The 25,000-nt window shown below is 44.4% G+C and overlaps 2 protein-coding genes across 7 annotated transcripts in view; both read left to right on the top strand.

Annotated features, from left to right (window-relative positions):
• Nucleotides 1-5,101, top strand: part of heatr5b (HEAT repeat containing 5B) — a 38,595-nt gene extending 33,494 nt beyond the window's left edge. For all 3 annotated transcript variants that reach the window (XM_076285501.1, XM_076285504.1, XM_076285502.1), the window contains one exon: nt 3,540-5,101. In XM_076285501.1, coding sequence (XP_076141616.1) covers nt 3,540-3,847 — 308 coding nt within the window. In that variant the 3' untranslated portion in view covers nt 3,848-5,101. The remainder of the gene's footprint in view (nt 1-3,539) is intronic.
• Nucleotides 5,102-5,999: 898 nt separating this feature from the next.
• Nucleotides 6,000-25,000, top strand: part of LOC143124156 (striatin-like) — a 42,477-nt gene continuing 23,476 nt past the window's right edge. For all 4 annotated transcript variants that reach the window (XM_076285500.1, XM_076285499.1, XM_076285498.1 and 1 more), the window contains exon 1: nt 6,000-6,342. In XM_076285500.1, coding sequence (XP_076141615.1) covers nt 6,130-6,342 — 213 coding nt within the window. In that variant the 5' untranslated portion in view covers nt 6,000-6,129. The remainder of the gene's footprint in view (nt 6,343-25,000) is intronic.

The following is a 25,000-nucleotide window of genomic DNA, read 5'->3' as shown; positions in this document are numbered from 1 at the left end:
GTGGTAGCACTGCGCTAACCCACTCATGTTTGCACTTAGCATGTTTGGATGGAGCAGCACTAATGTGGGCAGTGGTAGTGTAGTGGTTAAGGAGCTTCTGCTAAATGTCGGTCAATGGTAACTGTAACTTTAACATAGGATCTTACTCATGGTCAGTGTTGGGAGGGTTACTTTCAAAACGTATTCCGTTACAGAATACAGAATACATGCCCAAAAATGTAATTTGTAACATATTCCGTTACGTTACTTAATCTGAGTAACGTATTCTGAATACTTAGATTACTTCCGCATTGAATAGCATTTTATAAGTGTAGGAATGCGGCCATCAAATCCTGCTTAGGCCTACTAAACAGGCCTATTCTGGTGTGTTCTTCTGTCCCAAATGGCTGAAGTGTTATAGGCCCACATAGGAGAATGTAAAGTCAACTAAGCGATACAACTTTAAAATAGCAAGGTGACCACTAAAACTACAGCAGGCGACTAGGCTAATTAAAACAAACAAAATAATTAGGCTACTTTAAGGGCGTAGCCAGAAATTATAATTAAGGTGTGCCTGTGAGATTTTTCGGTGGCATCAACCCAGTACAAGTGAGGGGCGCATATGACAGGTGGAACGCAAATGACTTGTAAATGTAAACACTATGCTACTGTAGACTATATCAGTGCTCTCAAAATGACAATCAAAAACCGCACGTTAAAATATGCTACTAGCAAGAATAATTCTTCAGAGGCTGCACCATATAATTCATTTTAAAACGTAAATGTAAAAAAAATAATCCATAAAGCTATTTTAAGTTAGAATAAAAAAACTTAGAATGCAGTGCCTATTTTAGAGATTGGTTTTATTGTAGGTCTAAATCAACACGTGAACTAGGCTTTGTTTATTGATTAGCAAACTGTGATTGGCTGAAGTAGCCTGAGCTATTAATACTTGGGAAAATATCGTTTGAACAGACATCAGGAACCACGATCAGTGAGGAACAGGAGTTACCTCCACTTACTTTACTCCTAATTTGCTGTGCAAACAGTCATTTCAGGGTCTCGGTGCGTTTTGAGGCTAGTGCAAGACGGCGGGGCTTGGAAATTTAACATGGAAACAATTTCATCAGATTGCTTTCAGGAGCTTCTGGGAAATGGAGTTGCCTTCATTTATTTAGAGAGTGAATAAACTTATGAAACAGAGAAGTATCGTCATGTAATCCATTGATTTTAACAATGTAACTGTATTCTAAATACCAACTATTTAACTTGTAACTGTAACGGAATACAGTTACTCATAATTTGTATTCTGAATACGTAACGCCGGTACATGTATTCCGTTACTCCCCAACACTGCTCATGGTGTTGAATTAGCTAATTGATTGTGCTGTTCATTGTTGCATGTTGCCTAACTTTGCACTTTGCCCCTCATTTAAATGAGGGCCCTAGGTAAAGCTGTTGCAAAGTGTGAGTATGCTGGAATACTGGGATTGGGATTGGGACAGGGATTATCAGTGAAGTGTTAATCTATTAAATTTCTCTTCTTTTTAATGACGTGACATTTATAATATCATTCATTCATTGTTTAAAATCTAATAACAGGCATAGTGGAAAATGTGTTGCATGAAATTTAGGAACGGATGTCCAAGTCTATTGGATGTTGTTCTATTATTTGAGAAACTTTCGGTCTGGTGCTCTTTATGGGCTGCTGACTTTCATTTCAACTTCAGCTTCCATTCCAACTCTTGAGTTTTATGTCGATCTTACAGTACACGCTGTCCCACTGTGAAAGTTAAATTTTGATGTACATGTTTTCACAGTTGAATAAATGTATATAAATGTTTGCAGTATTTGGCAGACAGAATTATCATGTGGAGACTGAAACAGGCAGAACGTTATTAAGTGAAAAGTCATTCATACACACACACACACAGACTCTCTCTCTCTTTCTCGTCTCTCCTGTGTTTTTCTGAAAGCTCAGACAAAAGTGTGAGTGTGTGTGTGTGTGTGTGTGTGTGTGTGTGTATCCAGAGATGGCTGGTGTAAAGCATGGCTATGTGTTAGATGATTCCGATTGGGTCAGTGGAGCCGCTTGTCGTGTCTGCTCTGTAATTGCGTCTCGGAGTGCCTCTCTGAACCTGCGCTGAATTCTAAACAGGCAGACACACAGCGCAGCACAGCACAGCACAGCGCTACATCAACTGGCTCATTGCCCTGGAACAATTTGTGTTACCCCAGTCTGCCCTGTCTAGTGCTTCCTTCTGTGAGAGTGTCCCCACTCGCAACACCATCCTAGAGGACTCTGAATGCGTGTGTGTGTGTGTGTCTGTGTGTGTGTCTGTGTGTCTGTGTGTGTGTGTGTGTGTGTGTGTGTGTGTGTGTGTGTGTGTGTGTGTGTGTGTGTGTGTGATGGGAATTTTCACTGTGTGTAAGGGGCAACCCGTTGGATGGGGTTTTCTGCAGCCACCTTGGGTGGACAGGAAGTTGTGAGTGTTAGTCATCAGCCTTCTGTGGTAGTGTCATAATGGAGGCAGTGAGAGTCTGTGAGTTGAGAGAGTGTGTGAGAAAAACAGGGGGGGGGGGGGTCAGAGAGAGAGAGAGAGAGAGAGACGGGGAAAAAAGAGAGCGAGAAAGTGAGAGAGAATCAACCTCGCAGCTTCACTCCCGCAACCTTGAGAAATCATAAATGACTTTGTGCCAATTGTGCAATAGCCTACTATTTGTATGAAATCGAGTAATATTACCTTGTCAGTCGACATGGCTCTTAGGAGATTATCTTTGCCTGTTTGTAAACAAATCCACATGCACTGTATCAAGGGGTAAGGGTGGAAGCCATAAGTGGTATGTGTAAAATAAAATATGCTCAGCAGCTTGGGGAATCCAGTCGCAAAAACAAACCTGCATTGGATAAAATTAAGTTGTTTGAAGTATAGGTAATTTTGCAATACATTGCTACTTTTCTTTTATTCTAATGTCTAAAGACTATTACAGTAGTATTTTGTTTGTTGATCTAATGTTTAAGATGCGTTGGATAAAAGCATCTGCTAAATACCATTATCATAAAACAGCCTTGGGTTGTTTTGCACACATTGTTAAATTTAGGTCCACTGGATTCTGCACAGCTGTCAGGCTAGAGTGGATGACTCAATCTTGGGTCCTCTGGGAGATGGAGTATAATTATATGTAAAAATGGTCATCGCTGCCGTCATTGTGAGCACTCAGTGTGAGCACACAATGAACCTGTCAGTCTCGCCTCACCCACATCTATTGTCAGAACCATAATATCTAATGTTTGCTTCATACCCCTCTCCTTTGGCACTCTGCTTTACTTACATATTCACTCTGTGTGTGTGTGTGTCTGTGTATACGTGCGTCCTGTCACTTCATCCCCCTTTGACACAGTCACTTTCTTTGTTCTCACCTGCCCTTCTAGTCTGATCAGTGACTCACTTACCTATGTCTCTTGTCTTTTATCTTTCTCTCTCTCTCTCTCTCTCTCTCTCTCTCTCTCTCTCTCTCTCTCTCTCTCTCTCTCTCTCTCTCTCTCTCTCTCTGTCCAGGAGTTCAGTTGCTGGCGCTCCTTGTCCCCACCCTGGTGTCATACCTGCTGGACGAGAACGCCTTCTCTTCGGCTGCGCCAGCCTCCAAGGGCTTGCACAACTTTGCCCTGCAGGACCTGATGCGCATCGGGCCTCTGTACCCAGCCGCCTTCAAAACTGTGATCGGGGCAGCGCCCGAGCTGAAGACCCGCCTAGAGACGGCCATCCTGGCCAATCAGGCCAGCAGCAAGGCCAAGGCAGCAGCCAGGCAGGCCCAGCCCACCGTGCAGGCCGCGCCCACGATCAAACTCAAGACGAGCTTCTTCTAAAGAGATCGTATCTTTTCATTCCCACATTGTGTTACTGTGTTTCACTGTGTTTTACTGATATCTGTCACTGGATTGCGTGTGTGTGTGTGTGCGTGTGTGTGTGTGTGTGTGTGTGTGTGTGTGTGTGTGTGTGTGTGTGTGTGTGTGTGTAAAAGAGTGAGTTTGTGTCGCCATTCCTCTGACCTTTTGAGAGTGCACTCCCCCTAAAAGTGGAAATAATATATATGTGTACATACGGATTAAAGGGCCTTTTTAATATTGTGTGTCACAGACGCTATATGAAACATGTGCTTACAGCAGTGAATTTGTAAAAGGGATTTTTATTGTTGGAATCTCATTTTCCAGAATGTTCTCCCTTTCCACCCCGAGTCACATGGAACACTGCATTATGAATTGTAATGAATAGAACATTTTCATGAAGCACATTTGAAAGCACTATATCATGATGTCATTTTCCTCATTCTCAATGAATCACTGACCCGTGTAACTTTAATTGTCACTGTATGTTGTTCTGTCCTTGTTATTTTGCCTTGCTTCCTCCTTGCTTGTTTGTCCTATTTAGATGCCTTATGTTTGATTTTTTTCCCATTCATTCCTTAGTTAGTTTTTAACAAGAAATCATACTGCAGACTACTTTAGCTAGCTTTGATACTCTTGAGTCAAGCATGGTTCATTTATAACCTTAATGTGGAAAGACTTGCCAATGTTACCATTAAAGCATAGCTTGAAAGGATCATGGAAAAGTCTGTATACAGTTTCCCCATTTCACTAGAGATGCAGGTACATTTTCAGCTGTTTCATGTCAGCTGGTTGCCTTTTGTTTTCTTGTGTCATACAAGGCAGTGTCAATGCAGATTTGAAACGCCATTTTATTCCTGCTGGATTAATTTAACATTAATCTATCCATATCAACACTGGTGAAGTATTGCTGATATTGTTTATTGTTTATCAAAAAGCATGTCAGTGATCATGCACAAAAAAAGATAAAGTGAATTTACATTTTGTCTTATTGCTTTCCATTTCTTGTTTGTTTTTGCTGTTTGTTTCTTGGACCAGAATGTGAAATAAATGAATGAACTGCACAACAACAATGGAATGGCATTAAAGATATTTATTTTTAGCTTCTACACACTGGAACTGAAGTTTCCATTATTTTGGTTTGTTGTCTTGACGTCTGTTATGAATTCTGTAATATGCTGTGATGGTGCAAAACTGGAAATCACAATAAAGAGACATGAGATGCATCAGAGCTGATCACGCCATGTCTAGATATTCACCTGTCTGAATCAGTTTTCTCCTGGGGAAGCAGCTGAGAGGATATGGCTTTCCTGAGACGAGCACAAATAATAGGCTACATCCACCTAATCCTAATTTTCAAGCACATTCTGGCTTTAAATACCACAGTGTCAGTTATTCACAGGGGCAGCCGTGGCCTACTGGTTAGCGCTTCAGACTTGTGACGGGAGGGTTGCCGGTTCGAACCCCGACCAGTAGAAAGCGGCTGAAGTGCCCTTGAGCAAGGCACCTCCCCGAGCGCCGCTGTTGCAGGCAGCTCACTGCGCCAGGATTAGTGTGTGCTTCACCTCACTGTATGTTCACTATGTGCTGAGTGTGTTTCACTAATTCACGGATTGGGATAAATGCAGAGACCAAATGTCCCTCATGGGATCAAAAGAGTTCTTATACTTACTTATTCTGCCAGAGGAATTGATATGAATAAGAACGGTATGTCCACATAACTGATATGAATACTGTTAATGGATAATTTCAACGTTGATTATTAAGTGTTAAGTGTAATATTTGATTTCAATGTGATCAACAACTAGAAGCTCAAATGCATGAGAATATTTGCGTTTAATTGAATGTGACATGATGATTATGATCATTATGACTTTTTGTACAAATTAATGTAATGATGCTTTATTCGTGTTTGATATTAAAACTATCTTGGCTTTATTATGTTGATCAACTTTACTTAAACATGTGTACACAAACATATTTCGTAAGCTGCATCCTTTTGTCTCTGCAGGAACGTCGCCACAAGCCTCGACTAGCGTCTCAAGAAACGCCCACTCACTTGTGGGCGTGAGTATGCGGGCTGACGTCATTGAATGGCAGCTGGCTGTCAGAAATTGAGTTTGCTCTCCCCCAGTTCAACTCGCCGTTGGCAGATTCTACGCTACGCTCTCAGTGCGGCGCATATCTTGAGAGAACTAACGTTAGCGGCGGAGGAGAATCTTCACAGAAACGATTTGGTACCGTGTTGTTACCCGAGCCCGGCCATGGACGAACAGGCAGGGCCCGGCGTCTTTTTTAACAATAATAACAACTCGATATTGCAAAGTGGAGGAAAAGGACCACTGCCCGAAGGCGATGGAGGGGAGGCGGTAAGGGCTCAGTACAGTATCCCGGGGATCTTGCACTTCCTGCAGCACGAATGGGCCCGTTTTGAAGTGGAACGAGCACAATGGGAGGTGGAGCGGGCCGAATTACAGGTAAGAAATGCTGATGTCTGTAACTATCTTTATGGCCAGGGCTCGTGCTCGCAGTGAAGTGCACACGATGGTCAAGCAAGCCTGATAAACATTGTTGTGGCAAGTCACCACCCGCAGCTCATGGGGTCAATTCAAGCTATCTCACCAGTGAGTTACAGAAGAATTCGAAAAGAATAACTTGCATTTGAACTCCTCGCTAGAAATGGTGTGCAGTGAGCATCCGTTTTTTTTCAGTGGAGCATTCAACTTCACCTCTTCAATAACCTCACATTATGAACTCACTCCATCACGCTTACATACACTAGATTCCTCTGGGCAGAACTGTGGAGTAGCTACTGGAATGCTGAATGCAGTTTCCCACAGTTTCCTACATTTATCAAAACGCTCAATCTGGCAAAAGCAGACGCAAGACAGTAATGTTATTCTTTGCTAGTTATCTGATAATTAGTTGAATTCGATGGGAACAAAGTATCCATTTCTGCGTCGTAAGCGTTTACATTACAGTTTAATATGTTCCATATGTTGTAGTATAAATAACTTTTTGTTCTTATACATTCTTATAATTTATGCGATTTCAGCGCGTGTATTTGCTTGCTAGGCATCGGCAAGCTATTCCGCTTCCAACCTTTGTCATAAACAAATGTAACAGTTAGCCTGCTAGCTAACATAAACGTTAGCCTCCGAGCTATAAAATTGAGGAAGCTGCTAATTATTTAGCAAGCTTCATGTGGGTAGACTTGCAATAAGCGGAGCGTAGGTCAGCAGTTAGATTGCGCCATTTTGAACATTTTAGTCTTGAACAAAGTCATTGGGCAGAAATTATATATATCTTGCATTGCGTCCAACGCTCCTTATTCGTTTTTGAGTAGATAGCTAGTTGACTAGCTGCTGAGCTAGCTGTGTAGCTAGCAATCTTAAAACGCTAGCCAGCTCGACAGATACTTCCTCATAAAAGCACAGAGGTAGTGACATCAAACCTGGCAGCTAAATACGTGTCTTGGCATAATTTCTAAATATTGCATTTAATGTGACCAGTAAAATGTTGCGTAGATATATTTACATCTTTATTCAATAATTGAAAGAAAAATGCATTGAATAAGTGTACGGGATAGATTTTTGCTTAGAGTGAGTTAGCCTACTATTATTATTGCGACGTCATCCATTGCGCTTACCTCATCGTTTGTGTGCTTTTGAGCGCAGGTTTTTTCCTTTTAATTGTGTGTGCCCCACTTCATAATCCTGGCTTTACAACAAGTGCTGTCTGTCTGGGGACGTTCTGGATGCACATATTTCATCTTATCTTGCATAAAATGAATTGTTATAATCTGATGAGTGGCTATATGCAAACCAGCAATGTCTCCATCCTGTGTCCCTTACTGATCTCCTCTGTGGACTGGAAGGACGGAGACAGAACAATGAGACAGGGACTCAGATGCTTCCTTAGTGGTTTCCTGACATTTGGCAATCCTCAGAATGCCACTTATGCCTTTTAGCATACACGGCATAATGTGGTCGACACACCGGACTATGGTCCAGTAGATGCAATCCTCTTCTCGTCATCCATCGGCCTTAGCAGACTATTCTTCCGAGAAATTATGCTGTAAATGGTATGCCTGTCTGTCTCTCCTGAATGTTAACCCAAGAAAGGGCATGTTCAACTCCACTGTCAATCAGCGGAATACACTTCTCATACACACAGCCACTGCAGACTCCAAACCTTTGGACTGATGTTTAGAGAGGATGGTGTTGGAGCAAGGAGCATCAAGAACCTGGGAGGAAGTTTTTTCCAGATCGCTGTTTGTTTCTTGCAAGGCGGCGTAAAAATATCTCTGAGTGGGTGATGTGACTCAGGGAAGAAGACATGGAAAGAAAGCAAAGCACAGCAGCAGAAAATAAGGAAATGAAGGAAAGGAAGATGCCCTTTGGAAGCACCCACAGCATTTCAGAGGATGTAGCCTCTTGTTGTAGTTTTCTTTTTTCTCCTGTTGTGCCTGTTCTCCACAAACGTACTACATGTTCCACACAGGCTCATAGTTGGTGTCCATCTCTGCAACCTGCCTAGGACTATTGTGTTGCTTTACCGTGAGCTCTATTCTGGTTAGTGCAATGACTCATGCAGCATTTCATTTAATTTAATATAATTTAATTTCAGAAGGAGACCCTTGAATAAACGCCTGTGTGGTTTTATTTTATTATGGGACTGCAAGCATTTCTATTTAATGACTGCTGCAGTATATTGCCATCATACAGGCACAGGCAATGATTTACATACTAAATTATATAGCTTCATTTATGAAATGGTTTTACTTTTGATTCATTTTTTTAATCCATATCCTTTGTGAAACTCAGACAGGACTATAGAGGTTATGCTATCATATAATTACTGAAGACTAGTCTACTTTTCCACAATTTATGCCAAATGTGTCGATTCAACTTAAACTTAAATGTTGGTGTTGGTGGCAACTATGTTGTGTGGGTTTATTACACTGAGAAGTTGTGGCATCTGAGATTTTGCAGGAGAAATAAGTAGCAGTTCCCTCTCCATTTCACTAGCGTGGATGTGCTGACATTGGCTGCCGCACTGACAGAAGCTCTGTGGGAAGTGTGTGTTGCTCACTCGGGCTCCTTTCAACAATTAGAAGCCGCAGGAAGGACATTCCTTTTCACAGTAACGCTAATGTCACATGCAAATCTCAGAATGGGAAGGAAATTAATTGACGGAGAGTCATTGGGATGCTGCTGATGCAGTGATGTTCACAATTGACAGTTCCAAGAAGTGCACAGCTTATCTCTATCCATAGAGATGTGTTTCAGCAATCAATAATTTGCACAGAACAATGTTGCTTACGACTGTTCTATATTTCTAAATCAGTTTTTTTTCTATCACCGGTTTCTGACGTGTTCCTCCTACTGTAGTGCTCACATAAAATCCCACGCAACAAATTTGTTTATTAGGCTATCTATCAGTCCTTCCAGATCATTTCCCTCTGCTCTCCCTTTCTAGGAACAGACGAGGATACCAAGAGCTAGTACCAGTGTAAATGCTCTGCATATTTCAGAGGCTGTCAGATAAAGACTTAGTTAATGGTCAGGAGTGATTGCATTCCCCATGAAAAAGTGTGATTGTACAGTACTGAGCACTGTCACATTGCATATAGCCCTGACTTCAGTGTGTGTGTGGGTGAAGGAGATGGAAGAAATAGTTACACTAGTGATAATTGTTCCAAAAGGTTGGATGGACTCGCCTTAATTGACTAATCAATCTTGATCAATCAGGTCACTTTCAGACATGGGTGTGGAATGGTCAGGGTATGTTTGTTGCATGATAAGTATTGATTGATGGAATTAATTCATGATTGATTGCAGTCAATAACAGCAATCGCAGCTTGTGTCTGTGCGTAGCATCTTTGCATAATAGTAACTGAGTTCTGTGGTCTTGTGAAATGGCGATTCATCGATGTAGGTCTTATTTTATCTTGCTCTACTCAACTGCGTTACGCCTCATCACTGTGTCTGTCGAGGTGGCAATTGACCCCTCCTTCCCCTCGTGACCTGACACTTGTGTTGTATGTTTGTGCGGCTGCCATTGTGTTGTTGAGTTTCTTTTATCAACCAGCCAGCCAGTCAATGCTGGTCCCTTCACAGTGTAGAGCAATCACCCACCGGGCCATAGATAGATAGGCGAGGTTAGGCGGGGGGCTATGGCCCTGGAGGTGTTCGAGTGACCAGAGGACTGGGAGTCATCAGGGCTGGCCTACTTCTGACAGAGGCTAATTACTGCTGACAGTTATGTGAGAGGCAGGGACGTGCGGTTGAAGTGCCATGGCTTCGCCTTGTCAGAACCATTTCCCAAGGTCAAGTGAGCATGATGTCTTTTTAGGCAGAAGTGGGGCAGGACAGCGGGGCAAGGACGCTAGCTGCATTTGGCGTTTCTGTTCGCTTTGAGCTTATTTTTTTGGAGTGTCCAGGGTAAGGGGCACGGCCCTGTTGGAGCTGTACGGAACGTGTTAAATTCTAAGTTCGAATGATAAAAGCCTGGCATGATTTTGAGGTCGTGCAGTCGTCCATCATCTCTACTTGCATGGTGTGTGCTAATTAGCAAGCTCAAATAGTTGATGTATATTTACTCTACTCTGATCCTAGAATGCACAGTGTTTCTGCATAAACTTCTGCTTTTAAAAGGGACCTTTAAATTCCTTTAATCAAATTTGAACACCACAAGCTCCAGAGAGGGATGGGTTTGGGAGGGAAGCGGCAAAAGGAAGTGGCTTCACCTCAAGTTTCAGCCTCAGCGTTTGGCGAACTCCATATTATGGTACATTTTTAGCATGCGTGATTGACCAAACAGCACAAAGGAGGATGTCACACCAACCACAGCAATCTAATTCATTGAGCTCTGCTTCCTCAGTAAAAGACCCTATTGAGTGGCGGAGTGAGTGTCTAATTGACGTGACCTCATGGCAAGGTCTTTAGCCAGTGTGACACTTGAGTCGTGATGCAGGCATGTTTGTAATCGCATGGCCGGGGCGGGTAATGGACTGAGCATCTCTGAGTGGTGTGTCTATCAGAGCTGAACTTCCTGTCGTGGTTATTTTATCAGCTGTGCTCCAGAACCCTCCCGCCATCATGAGAAGTGGTTGCTCAAGAGCACAGCTCATTGGTTGAGCTGTGCTACAGAACCCTCCCGCCATCATGAGAACTGGTAGCTCAAAAGCACAGCTCATTGGTGGAGCTGCGTTTGGGCGGCAATTGGAGCATTGTCTTTTTTGAACGCTTGCTCCGCCTTTCGTTTCCTCTGCATTTGTTTTAACCACAAGAGATTGCATTGTCTTCTCAAGTTGAGGGTCTGTACTTATTTAATACTTGCACCCTGAATCTGCACTTGCCCTTGAAATTGCAGTCTAAATTCAGTAGATTTTAACACACGCACGTTTCAACCTAGTGCACGTTTCAACTGTTACACTGCATTGCAGTCGGTTCATTTCTGTAATATATTTTCCTTTACTTTCCCCCTTGTTAATGGATAAGTCCTTGTTATTCTCCAGGCCCTTGCAGCCTTCATCATTCTCACTCCAACACTACCTCTGTAATACCCTCTTTCTAAGCGTGTGTGTGTGTGTGTGTGTGTGTGTGTGTGTGTGTGTGTGTGTGTGTGTGTGTGTGTGTGTGTGTGTGTGTGTGTGTGTGTGTGTGTGTGTGTGTGTGTGTGTGTGTGTGTGTGTGTGTGTGTGTGTGTGTGTGTGTGTGTGTGTGTGTGTGTGTGTGTGTGTGTGTGTGTGTGTGTGTGTGTGTGTGTTGAACTGAACCGCCTTCTTACTGTTCGCAGCAGTGAGGCACAGGAAGCCAGTTATATGGTTAGTGTGAATGAAGCTTCACTCTCTCTGAGTGGCTGAGTGCCGTTTGAACTTGAGTAACGTCCCACAAGCTCACTCACTTAAAAAAAAAACTTGTCAGTCATTGGTTGTGTGTTTTTGAGGTTCTCTGATCATGTAAGCTACAGCTTACAAAAAACAGCTGGACAAAGTGTAACCATAACCATACAGGGAATAGGCGGCAGTTTATTTACAACACATTGATAAAACCAATATTAATTTGATCTCTTTCGGGTGGCATCACATGCCTGCCTAGCACATTACTGAACATAGAAGCAAGAGGTTCTCAGCTACAAGAGCTAAATGAATTAAAGAAGCCCTATGCAACAATTTTAGCAAAAATGACCTTAATTATGCAGGTTGAGAGTCGTTCTGATGGTTCTACATCACTTTTTGGGTCATTTGGTGCTTCGTCTCCCCCTAGTGCTTCTCCGCGGAAAAAACGAATATGCAACTTTCTGGTCGCGGTCCGAACACATCCGGATGTGACTCAGCGGAAGTATCCAATCGCGCCTCGAAAATGTAGTCAGATTGTAGTTTCTAAAAAGACTGCAAAACGAACTCCGACTTGGCTTTGTTGCTGTTGAAATTGTAAGTAGCCTACCCTTGGGTGAACTTCGTTTTTGTAATGTGGTTTGATAGTCTCTTGAACAATGTGTTTGCTCGACCGTTTTATTGTGAGCCCTGTATGTGTTTAGCTTGGTTTCTTGATGGCTAGCTCGCTAGCTAGTGGGGGTTTAGCGTAGCAGTCACTTGCTACCGAAGCTGCAAGGGGAGCTATGTCGTGAAAATGCGAGCCCAAATCAGGCGAAAACCCAGAAACAGCGAAGGAATAACCAGACCTGCATAGGGCTTCTTTAAGCCTCTAGTTAGTAGTAGTCTAGTAGTAAAAAGCCACCAGATGTACTTCTATAAATAATGAAGGTATAATTGTGTTCTAGTGAGCCACATATAGCTCTGTTGGTGAATTTTAGAATCTGAAATATGGAAGATTTTCAGGAGTGCCTTTAGCTTGTCCGGAGTAGACCACATGTTGTGCAAGATGCAGTCAAGGCAATTGGTGTGTTTGTCCTGTTATTTGTTATTCGTATCTCACAGTAGTTTAGTTAGTGGCAAAACATGGCCATATGGGGTTTATCACATCGCCTACATTCCGAAAGAGTTAGTTGGGCGTCTCTTGGAACTGTTGGTGGATATAGGCTCTCGCTTGCTGCTTTCCCTGAAACGTGAGTGGTGGGCACCCCATCCCCCCTGTAACTTCAAACCAGCGCAGTCAGGGGAAACCAAGGGAGGATCCCGTCTCCCTCTCCAAGTCCAAGTATAGCCTATAGCCATTGCATGCCATGAGCCACCTCGCCTGTGTGCAAGATAGACTAGGCTCAAGGCATGCAATGGTTATAGGCCCAGATGTGATCATGTGTAGGAAGACTACTGGTTTCTTTCAAGGTTATTGCCTCATTAGAATGCAGTCTGGATGGACTGTCTGAAATGTTACATTAACAGTTCTATCAGAGTAGATGGGATTGTATTTGTAACTAAAGAAAAGCAGATTCTCTAAACAGGTACAGTGCATTGCCCTCTGCTTTGAGATGGAGAGCTTGGTTTAGCTTACACTTTTCTGAATAAAGGTCTTAGTCAATATTTTCTGCAGGTCTGGTCGTCATTCAACTGTCAGGCTCCATCCACGGGATCATTTTGGAGATTGTGACATGCATCAGACATGCAGGGGACTCCAGAGAATGCTGTTTGACAGATGTGGAAATAGCTGTAGGACTCATCGTGGATGGTCCTGTCAGAGAACTGTCCTACCACTGGCTGTGATGGCTGTTTTCTTCCTCATCACTTCATGACCTTGTCTGTAGGTTTTTTTTTTGGGCTGTTTGCGTTTGTCTTTTTTCTGAAAACGAAGTGTGCTTTGAGAGCCAAATTAAGCCAAGCAGCTAAAGTTCATTGCATTTATTAGATAATAGCTGCTATAGCTGTGGCTGTGTGAACCAAACATTCTTTTTCGTCCTAAAAAGCCAGAGCATTTGTATTTGGCTAGCTTACTTGTCTTGTCCCTGTCAGGTTGGCTCACTTCAGACTCCCCCACATGGCCTTGGACAGTGTTTCCACATTCAGGTCCTCATTAGCGTTCTCTAATTTGATATCACGAGCTGGGCAAAGGTGTCTATGGACCAGGAGGACATTTTATACGGCAAAGAGGCCGCCTAATCACCAGTCCCTTTAGTCTGCCCACATAGCCCCTTACTTACTACGGCAGCGGACTATTAAGAGCTCTGTCTTCTCTTAGAGACCAGATGTCCTAATTATCCTCATATGATCTGATCTCCTCTGGCTTCTCCAACTATATGCCTCTGCCAGTAAGAGGGGAGGGGCGCCGGGGGGGTGGGGGGGTTGGTTTGCTGACAATAACTGGCATGAGTGAGGCAGGATCACACTGAGGAGGAGGAGGCATGGGAGAGATGCTGAGGAGGTGGCATGAGTGAGCTGAGGAGGAGGCATGGAAGAGACGCTGAGGAAGATGCATGTGAGAGATGCTGAGGAGGAGGCATGGAAGAGACGGGATCATGCTCAGGAGGAGGAGGCCGGAAGAGGACCAATTTAGATTTTTCAAAGCAGAGGCAGAGGGTACAGGGGGATGGACTCTGTGATAGGCAGCGATGACCCAGTGGCAGGAGTGCCGGGGGCAGGTTTTGATGCTGGCGAGGTCATGGTGTATGAGGAGAGGAGAGGATTGATGAGGTTGCATAGTGACGTCTCTCACTTGTGCCATTTCTCTTCAGCTCTTTCCCGCTCTCTTAAATAACTCCCCAATGACTCTTTATACTCTCTATCATCCAAAAATAGACCCTAGGTTGTTCTTAGACTGGAGCTGTCCTTTAACAACAACAAAAAAGACATACTCACACGCAGTACTGACGGTTCTGTCCCCCAGAGGTGGGAGGAGAGGACGATTACCACAGTAACATATTTTAGTCGGTCCTGCCATGTCTCTTCATATCTCTCTTCTGCTTGCTCTTTTGGCTTTACACACCCATACACACACCCATACACACATACTTTACTGATCGTGCAGTCCCCCAGACTCGAGCCATTCATCCCTACCCATAATGCTGTGTGGGTGGTCAACCCCACAAGGCCAACGCACCCCTCCTTCCTCCCTCCAGACCCATGCATCAAGCTGGGCCCAGGCATGCAGCGAATGGGCAGCATAGCGAGGCTAGGGAGCTACATCCCTGTTTTACCAGTCATTAAGCACATACATTTTAATAAGAGACAGAGAGAGAGAGAAGATCTTCTGCTGAGACGAGGCGAGTAGGAAGTAAGTGGGTTACCCACTTTTCCTCTGGCACTGCAAGGCAGCTCCCCGCAAACTCTCTCCCTCTCTCTCTCTCCCTCCCTCTCTCTCTCCCTCTCTTTCTGCTCTCCTTTTCACTCTCAATCGCTCTCTCATTCTCTTTTTTTCCTCTCTCAATTGTCCTCTTGGATGCAAGTCAAATCAGAAATTTGATCTGTTTTTCAGCTGTTTTCCCTCCACTCCAAACCAAGTGGCATTCCACACGTTTTTCATTCCTGCTCTTGCCAGTCCCCTTGTTTTGTTGGCTGAAGGAGAAAAAAAAACGAAAACAAAAAAATAAACGCTGCCATCCATCTATGCCTCAGTTCCCTCAGTGTATAAATCTTGGTAATTGCTATTTGCTGTGCATTTTGCAACGCTGACAGTCACAGACAATGATTGCAGGCATTTTCCAGCTTTTGCTTGCTGAACTCTGAAAAGGCACACAAAGCGGTACGGGGCTTAGCCCATCTCAGCATCTTTCTAGCACAGTGCACATCAGCTCTCTTTGTGGATAGGATGTAGCCTAATCATCAGCCACAACTGCTGGGCTCAGTCACCACACAGTGGATATTGTGTGTAGTGTAGTGTAAGTGTGATGCTTTTTTTTTTTCATGCATGCATTGCATGTGTCTGCTTGTGTGGTCTAATATGCTAACATGATTTCATATGTTGGCCCTGTGCTGTGTGCTATGAGCTGCCTTGGTGGTCCCTAAGCCAAGATGGCGTGTGACTTGAGTGGAGACGGAGCGATGAGATGGAGAGACCCAGAGACAGGCAGGCTGCCCCATCGGTATCCAACAGTAGTGAGGCACTCATCCACAGCGTAATGAGTTAGATGGGCCTCTAAGTGGATGGGGAAAAAAGGCAGCCAGCCTCAGGAAGGGAGCAGAGCAGTGCACATGCAGCCATGCTGAATGGAGGGATGGGGGATGTTCACATAGAATTCCTCTGGCGATGGCGTCAATCGTGTGTGTTCCCGAGCGAAGCAGTCAGCAGGCCGTAAACAGGAGGAGAAAACAGATCCACACACATTTACTCTTGACTTCAGTATATTTCATAAGCAGCTTGATGCTTTTTTTTTCTGGTGAATAGCCTAACTTGTTCCTGCAGCATCTAAACTACCCCCTCCCTCAGTACTAAAGCGTGTGATTTGGCACCTGACTTAAGCACTTGGTATTATGTGCTTCCATGCCCAGAGACCACACAAACTAGTCTAGCAGTGAGGTATTAATCCTGGCAGGCTGATGGTCTGCTTGGTCCTCCAGCTTCCCTCCTGTGGTGTAAGGGGCTCTGAGGGGCAGTGGCTGGCCCTCTGCCTCCTGCCCACCCATGTGAGCTCATCAGGTGGAGGAATTTTTTACAGTCTATGGGAGGAACACAGCCAGCGGTTCCATTCACATTCCGATTCTGATTCCAGAGTTTTCATCATCGGCCTCTTTGACACGCTCGCCTATTATAGAGGTGTCTGGCTGCCTGTGATGGCTCCACTCCCTACAGTCACACTCTGGGGAACAGGAACAGGAGAGTAACGTGTGCGCGTGTGTATGCGAATGTGAGTGTGTGCGCTTGTGCGTGTGTGTGTGTGTGCCCATTTGCTGTCTCCAAGGGCTTGACGTTCTGCTGTGAGCACCGTGCCCTTACAGATGCTTTGGCTCATTTCTGTTTTCCGTGAGTAAAAGGCATTCCATATGAAGTCATGGCAACAGAAGTCATTAAGGACACAAAAAAAATGAAGGCTTGTTTCTCCCTTTCGTTTACTTCCCTCCATCCCTGCCTCTATCGTCATGGTTATTCTGGCTTTTCCACTGCCAAGCAGACATACACAGGCATGCATGCATGCCTCCTTGCAAAAGCACTGTAGGACTAAAAGCTTCCATTCAGGGCCGTGGAAATGGAATTGTAAAATCCAAATTGCTTCCCACCAATCACTCAAACACCACAAATGGGACTGTTCCTAAACTAAGTAATTAACATGGAATGTAGCCTGCTTTGATATTATCAGATTGCCTTGAGCTCTCTGGTGACAATTGTCAGTCAAGGAAATCTGGGCACATGTGGATGACATAATTTCCTTGTTGACTGCCTCTGGTGTTAAAGAGCACTGTTCATGAAGCATTCAGCAGTATGGTGGGGGACAGAGAGGGGGAAGGGGGATGGGTGCCTGTGTGTCTTCACACCAGAGTTCACCATGAGTTTATGTAATATTAATGTGCTCTGGGGGAGAGAAAGAATGCAGTCACCATTCTGGTGTTTCTTTGTTTCTCCGCCAGACAAAAGAACAGACCAGAGCTCTGGTATCACTCCCCAGCATTGATTTCAGGGTTATTTTACAAGGCCTGTGACCGCATGCTCATTGAAGAGACAGATAATCTCAATGAATGAAAACACCTCCAGTCCTCATAAGTGTAATGATGTTTTGGTCCTGTCTGGGCGCCTAACAATCAATCTGAGAATGTTAGGATAGTTTAGCTTCCAGAGGTGGCAACCCAGCTGAACTGACCTGAAAGACTCAGGCAATTACAATTCAGTTGTTCAGGTTCACTCTTCCACACTTCACACTGCAAGCTGCAAGGGAACAAGGTTTCTCTCTTATGAGGTCATCAGTGTTGAGGTCTGGCTTAGGCAGTGGGAAATCACCTCAGGACCCGCCTATCTCTGAGCCACTGTATTTCTTTGTTTGGGGTGTGAGGGATTTACCAGACTCTTACCCAAAGCGGCAGGGACTAGCAGTGTCTGGTTTGGGTTTCAAACCCAGGCCAACCATTTCTCCCTCGTGTACCCCACTATATGACAGAGGGAAAGCAGAAGAGGCACTCGCTGTTGGAGGGCGCTGTGGCACAAGTGGTTATAGCACCCGTACCATATCCGGGTCCACATGCCCATAGAATAGATCTTTATTGTCATTGTCACAGGTACAACAACATTTAAAGTGCTCTCCAGTCAGTGCATCATTCATAGAGTCTATATAAAAAAAGAAAATAAATAAATTGACCAAGGTTGGAGTCCCTGGTTGGAGTCCCTGATCCCACCTCATCTCTCTCTATATACTGTATATATATATATGGTCAGACTCATACTCTCATTCTCAAAAACAAATGACTAATGTGCTAGACACTTTCCTTTAGTTATCTATGACCTACATAGATATCTAAGGTATTTAATCATCTGCAACCTTGTCTGCCTGCCTATCTCTGACATTACATTAGGGTTGCAGGTCTGCAGAGATCAGCCTGATTCTCTCAGTAGAACTTTGACCCTGCTGGTTGCCTAGAAGCAGGGGCAGTGGTCAGTAGCTTTAAGCATCTTGGATGGCTTAGGGTAGGGCTGCACAATTAGGCTAATCGATTTTGAAATCGCAATTTGAAATAATACAATTAACTAATTGGTTTCAATTAATTGTGTAGCTCACAGCTCTGTCCTAATGGTTTATCCTGTCACATCTATATGTCTATATGTTGCATCTATATATTTATATGCATGTCATCCTCCTTGTGTGACAGACCATGAAGCTCACCTAGCAGGAATGCTGTGCAAGGCATTCTCACCAATCACAAGTGGCCACAAGCAAAATTTTGAATATTGGACTGAAGTTTGACTTTTCAAACATGAAGCGCAGATCAAATCGCAATTGTAAAATCTCTGACAAAAATCACAATTAGATATTTTCCCCAAAGTGTAAACCGCTTCGCTCAGGGGCTGTGAGAGGTGCAAAGTAGTACAGCTGGCCATATGCCCTCTTCAGTCCTCTCTACTCTCAGTCAAGCTCTCTTTAGAGAAGCAGCCATTGAGCAATCCCAGAGGAATGCCCAAGCTGCTAAGTTAAGTTACAGCAGCCTGTAGGCCAGGAATGAGGGGGAGACCCAGCCTGGCTTATGAGAGTTCAAGTCGGTCAAAACAAACAAACCAAAAAAAAAAAGTTACTTTTTACAAGCTCTTTGGTAACTTTTTTTTTTGGTTTGTTTGTTTTGTCTTGTGTTGCCTGCTCAGTTCATGCACACAGACAAGACACACACTTACATTCATACAGATTGCACTGTAGTAGATCCCTGAAGATGCAGGAAGGCAGGACGGAGCCGAAACAGTGATGCTTGTTGTAAGGTATAATGATTCACCTAAAAATGGCTGTCCTTTAATCAGGTTGTAGTGTTGATCCAATATGCTGTAGTTTTATTCTCATTAGCTGAGTCTTGCCATCTCCAGACCTGTCTGTGGCTGCTCTATTCCTGTGCCATCTTTGGAAGCACAGCTGGTGTGAGGTGTGTATGCGTATCATGGTGTGTGTTATGGTGTCACTTTGTGAGGCAGGCTATCGGCTGGACTTTGGCCTGGTTCCACTCTCTGTTTCATCTCTTCTGAGAACTTCCTGCTCGGGCTCTGTGTGTAACTCGGACCCTGCATCCCTGCTCTCTTTCTCTGTCTCTCTCTGTCTTTCTCTCTGTCTCTCTCTCTCTCTCTCTGGAACTTTACCTCTTACTACCTCCATAAGTTCTAGATTTTTTTTTTTTTTAATGAAATGTAGATTTTAAACAATTTAATTTAACGTCTAATTTACTACTACCACTACCTGACACCTCTTCAGTGGAGACAACAGGTGTGTGTGTGTGTGTGTGTGTGTGTGTCTGGAATGTGTGGAATGCCATCGGCCTCCCTATCAGCTGGGCCATCGCCCCTCGCCCAGCCACGCTGTGCTGTGACAGAGCCGGCCTTGTGAGGGTGCCAAGCACAGGGGTTTGTTTGCCTTGTAAATACGGCACGTTTTTTCCACCTCTTATCTCTGCTTTGTCTGTGGCACACAATACTCGTGGATAATGGATTACTGGGGCTGGGTGGAGATGGAGGTGGAGGAGGGCTGTGTTTGTGTATGTCTGTCTATGTGTGCCCTACCATGAGCTATCCAAGATGTTCAAAGCTACGGAGCACTGGCCCTGCTTCTAGGCAACCAGCAGGGTCAAAGTTCTACTGAGAGAATCAGGCTGATCTCTGTAGACCTGCAGCCCTAATGTAATGTCAGAGATAGGCAGGCAGACAAGGTTGCAGATGATTAAGACATGGGCCTGCCTCCCTGACGAAACTGTTTTCTTTATTGTGTGTCTGTGTGTGTGTGTGTCTGTGTGTGTGTCTGTGTGTGTGGAAACAACGGCCATAAATTCCCCTTCATTTCTTCGTGTTTTTTGGCAGTGGTTCTTGTTTGGATAGGAGTGTCCACTCACTCTTAGCCACTGCATCCCCATTGAAAATGCTTGTAGATATTTAAGTCTCTCGTGAGAATGCTCCACCACCACTGCATTATTATTTCAGAGCTGCTTGTCTGTTTGTATTAGGCTGCACACAGACGTCAACACTCAGGCTGCTTGTTGTGGAAGCTTAAAAGGCTGGTTGTCAGCAGGCGAGGAGACTGTGTTTGTCTGTTACTGTGCGTTGCAGTCATCACTGCTTTCCTAGCCTCTGCTCCAGGTGCCTGCTTACTGCAGCTGGCAACCCTGGTACTGACTGCGGCCGAGTGCCGGCGGTGTTTGTTTTGGTGGGAGAAGCCTGTAAGCAAAAATAATATATGGGATGATCCGCACAGCTTGTAGCTACCATTCACATGTCACTCGTTTTGATTGTCACAAAACAAGCAAACAAAAAAAAAGTGAATGGAAGCCACATGGTGTGTGGATCATATCCCTTATTCTCGTTGGATATAGGGGCGATATGGACAAAAGTAATAATGTAAATTTGCACATCGTTAAAACAACAATCACGATATTATCGCAGATGATATATATCGCCCACCCCTAGTTGGATACTCTTGTACTGGATCTTGCACCCATCCAATTTTGGCCTGGGATGTGCAGTGCCTTACACTGCTTCTTTAGCGAGAAGCGTGTAAGCCCTGAGAGGAGCTGCTCTTGTTCATTGCAAGCTTGTGCGTGTGGATGCGATGCTCTATGCACAGGGACTGAGGGGTTCCCTTTATGTTAACTCCTGCCCTCTTCTCCCCCCACTGTCACATTCTTCAGTTCACACTCTTTTCCTTTCTCTCCCTCCCTCCATATCTTTGTCAGTCTGGCCTGTCTCACTCATTGTCACTCTGCCCTCTCTATCTCTCCCTACACTCTCTCTTTCTTTCTCTCTCTCTTTCTCTCTCTATCTATCACTTACTCACTCACTCTCTCACACTCATTGTCACTACCTACACTCTTTCTCTCTCTCTCTCTCTCTCTCTATCACTCACTCTCACTTTCTGTCTCTCTCTCTCTCACACACACACACACACACACACTCTCTCACACACACACACACACACACACACACACACACACACACACACACACCCCCTCTTCCTCTCTCTCTCTGTTCCTCTCTTCATAATGAAGTCTGTGTGTGGCGAGGGAATAGATCAGGGCTTGTCTGCAGTCTGAGTGGAAGCATTCCTCTGTGGGGTTAATGTGTCGCTCCGCTCAGGATGGACACTGAGGACACACTGTTGATGGTTCACCGCCCCGAGAACTCGGCACCACTCACACACACACACACACACACACACACACACACACACACACACACACACACACACGTTGTTTGAAATCACCACAGACAGTTCACAGTTCATATATAGTGTGTGTGTGTGTGTGTACTTGCCATTAAAGCCCCTAATGGTAATCATGGTTCTGCCTTTGACTCGCTCGCTTACCTCCCCCTCTCTCTCTCACTCTCTCTCTGTCTCTATCTCTCTCTTTCTCTCTCCTCTGGGGTGAATAAGTCCTCTCTTGCAGCTAGGTTACGCAATTCACTTCAATTCATCAATTGCCTCCTCTTGGCAACCGCCCATCAAAGCTAAAACAGCCAGGACTCGCATTTAGAGGGTAGGTAGGCCTATATCACCCAGCCTTCCACACTCTCAACCACAGACACGATGCTCCATCTATAGCCTCTGTGCATCTTTAGCCTGTGTCATTGTGCATTTGCAGTATATCATTATGCCATTTAATTTCCTTACTCAACGTCATCTGAATCTTTAAACATTCTTGTAGAAGGCTGTACTTGCACCATGCATAGTAGTTATATTTGGAATTTGGGTTGGCTGAGAGGAAGGATGTTGATTGGAAAGAAATGGAGGATGTTGGTGGCTGTGGCCCTAATTTACAGGTCTGTCCTGTGCCTCTAAAAGGTGCCTTAAGCGATTGTAAGCGGTTTACTTGAACAGTTTTTTTTATGTCATTCTGATAAACCTTTCCGAATTAAAATTCCATGTCATCTGTTTACATGGGGTAGGTTCTATTCTGATCAGATGCTCTGAAGCACTTTAGAATCTTTGATCGGAATAGCTGTTGCTGCTTTGCTTTTCCTTTAGAAGCTACAGCGGGCAATCCGATTGATCAGCCGTTCTGGAATAAGAACGAAATACACCTACTCTTTCATTCCGATTAAAATTCTAATCGGGTCGGCACTTTTAGTCCAATCAAGGTGTTTATTTGTGTCATTTCATAGACTATACACATATACTATATATTCTATATATACAGTCTATGATTCCAATTGAGCCATTATTCTGATTCTAATCGGAATAAAAGTGTCCATGTAAACCCACCTAGTGAGTATCCCCTCAAGATTCACAAGCTCTCCCTTCCGTGAGTACACTGTAAAAAAAGCAAACAAGTACCTGGTCTTCATACACAGCCCTGGCTCCTTTAACTGGAAACAAAGTGGAACACCAGTAGGGAAGGCTGGGAGTATGAGGAAGGGGAGTTTGGGGAGGAAAGACACTCTGCCGTTTTGTTGGTGTTTGTTTCAAATATCAACGGATGTAATGCCATACAGAATCACTGACGGTACCTTTTAATTTTAGTTTAATTAGCCACTCTCGGCCTCCTTGGCTCTGGCTGTGGCTGCATTTTGCACTCACACACGACACACGAGCGACAGTTGACTGGCCCCTGGAGGAGGACTCTGCAAACGTGGTTTTGAAAGAGAGACAGAGGGAGGGAGAGAGGGAGAGGATTGTGGGATTGCTCGATGGTGGCGGTGAGGAAGTGGAGTGAATCTCATGTTATTTAAAATCCGGCAGATTAAAGGACGCCTGTGACTCATGTGCAGGCGATGCTTTCGAGTACAGGCCCCGGGGCCCCCTCCATTCTTCTGCCTTCCTTTTTAAACCTGAAGGAAATTTTCCAATTAGGGTGAAGATTTGTCAACCCCCCCCCCAAATGCCTTTTCATTCTGTACTGGTGCACAATTGTCATTGTCTTTCTGTTGTAGCCTCTGTCAGCTCTTAATACGTCAAACGAGAGAGGGTGGAAAATAGACCGCAGTGATGTCAGAAACGGCTGGCGGTCCAAGTGTTGTGTAGGAAAGGGAAGGAAAGGAGAGGAAACTGGAGGAAGGGAAAAGGGGAGTGTGGTGAGGTTTCCCCTGATTGATTGTTTGTGCCGGGGCAGAGCTGAAGTTCAGGCTTGTAAACAAACAGGCATCCCTGTAAGATTGGGGGAGGGTAAGACTGAAATGTGTTCTCCAGACAAGCCCTGATGAGCTTTATCTGTCAGACGGTATGCGAGGACTGACAAGTGTGATTGGACCAGCCATGGCGTGCTCAAGGGCTCTTGTGCATACTAATGTGGGAGTTCTGTTCTCCTTGTGCCGTATTACTCAGTAAATATGTTAAAACAGACACTGTGAATTGAGCAATAAAGTGAGCATGATTCGTTGAGGAGCATTAAGAGCAGGTCTGTTGAAGTTTGTCAAGTGGCTGCTTCAATGTTTGTGGAGGGCTGAAGCTTTGGTCGCTTCTAGGACAAGGTCAATTCAATTGTCTGCGTTAGGTGTATTAGACGGACAACATTCCTGTTTTTAGTCAGTCTTTGGAGTTGTGCACTGTAGTTTAATGTGCTTGGTGCAACTTGAGCTAGGTAGAACCGATTTTTTCGTACCGACAGTACTCGGTGACCTTGAGAAACAGAGATCTATGTAAAAAAGCACCAGAATTCTCTTTAACTTGGAGGATATGGTAATAAACCTCAAAGAGCCTCCTTATACGTTTGTGTTAGGAGAATAAATGAGCTGTAAGTATAAGTATATACTCTTTTCATCCCGTGAGGGAAATTTGGTCTCTGCATTTATCCCAATCCGTGAATTAGTGAAACACACTCAGCACACAGTGAACACACAGTGAGGTGAAGCACACACTAATCCCGGCGCAGTGAGCTGCCTGCAACAACAGCGGCGCTCGGGGAGCAGTGAGGGGTTAGGTGCCTTGCTCAAGGGCACTTCAGCAGTGCCTACTGGTCGGGGTTCGAACCGGCAACCCTCCGGTTACAAGTCCGAAGCGCTAACCAGTAGGCCACGGCCATGGAGCTTTTCTATTAACTGAAGTGAAGGTAATGTGAGGTGTCTGGGACTAAGCAGGTGCTCTTATGCAAAGCGACATGTGACTCACATGTGTTGGGTGTTGAACCCGGGCCAACTGTTTTCTGGGTGGTAATGCCCACTAAAGCACTTTACCCCCTTGTTGCAGTGTTTATGAGTTTTGTTTTGGATCGGCAGGTAGACTGTTTTGGGTCTGATTTTGAAGATCCTATCTCTTGGATGTTTGGGTTTTCTTTGACAGACCAGCACCCTGTGTTTTGTAGGCCTATCTTTGACAATGGTCTAGATTTATTGTACTTCTGGATTGTCATTGTGTTTTCTTTACCTGAGATACAGGTATAGTGTGTCAGTGTCGAGAGGTGCAGTCAGGGATTGTGCAGGAAGTCGCATTTGTTTGTGGTAATGTTTATATTTAAATTCATTAGCAGACGTCTTTGTCTAAAATACCGTACATTATATTTTAACCAAGGACCAAACAAAACACGCGAGAATGGTAGCTCATCCCTCCCTTCAGTATTCCCAGAGAAATTGAGTTACCCCAATTCGTTTCCATTTTTTGCAACCTGGGCTGCCTACAGAGACCAGATTCTTTTTACAG

This window comes from Alosa pseudoharengus, unplaced genomic scaffold, assembly GCF_046254945.1.
Source record: "Alosa pseudoharengus isolate Yale_2024_CS ecotype anadromous, Long Island Sound unplaced genomic scaffold, YU_APseudo_1.1 YU_APseudo_1.1_scf_15, whole genome shotgun sequence".
NCBI classification, from domain to species: domain Eukaryota; kingdom Metazoa; phylum Chordata; class Actinopteri; order Clupeiformes; family Clupeidae; genus Alosa; species Alosa pseudoharengus.
Note: the sequence above shows the minus strand (reverse complement) of the source record. Positions and strands in the feature narration are given on the sequence as shown.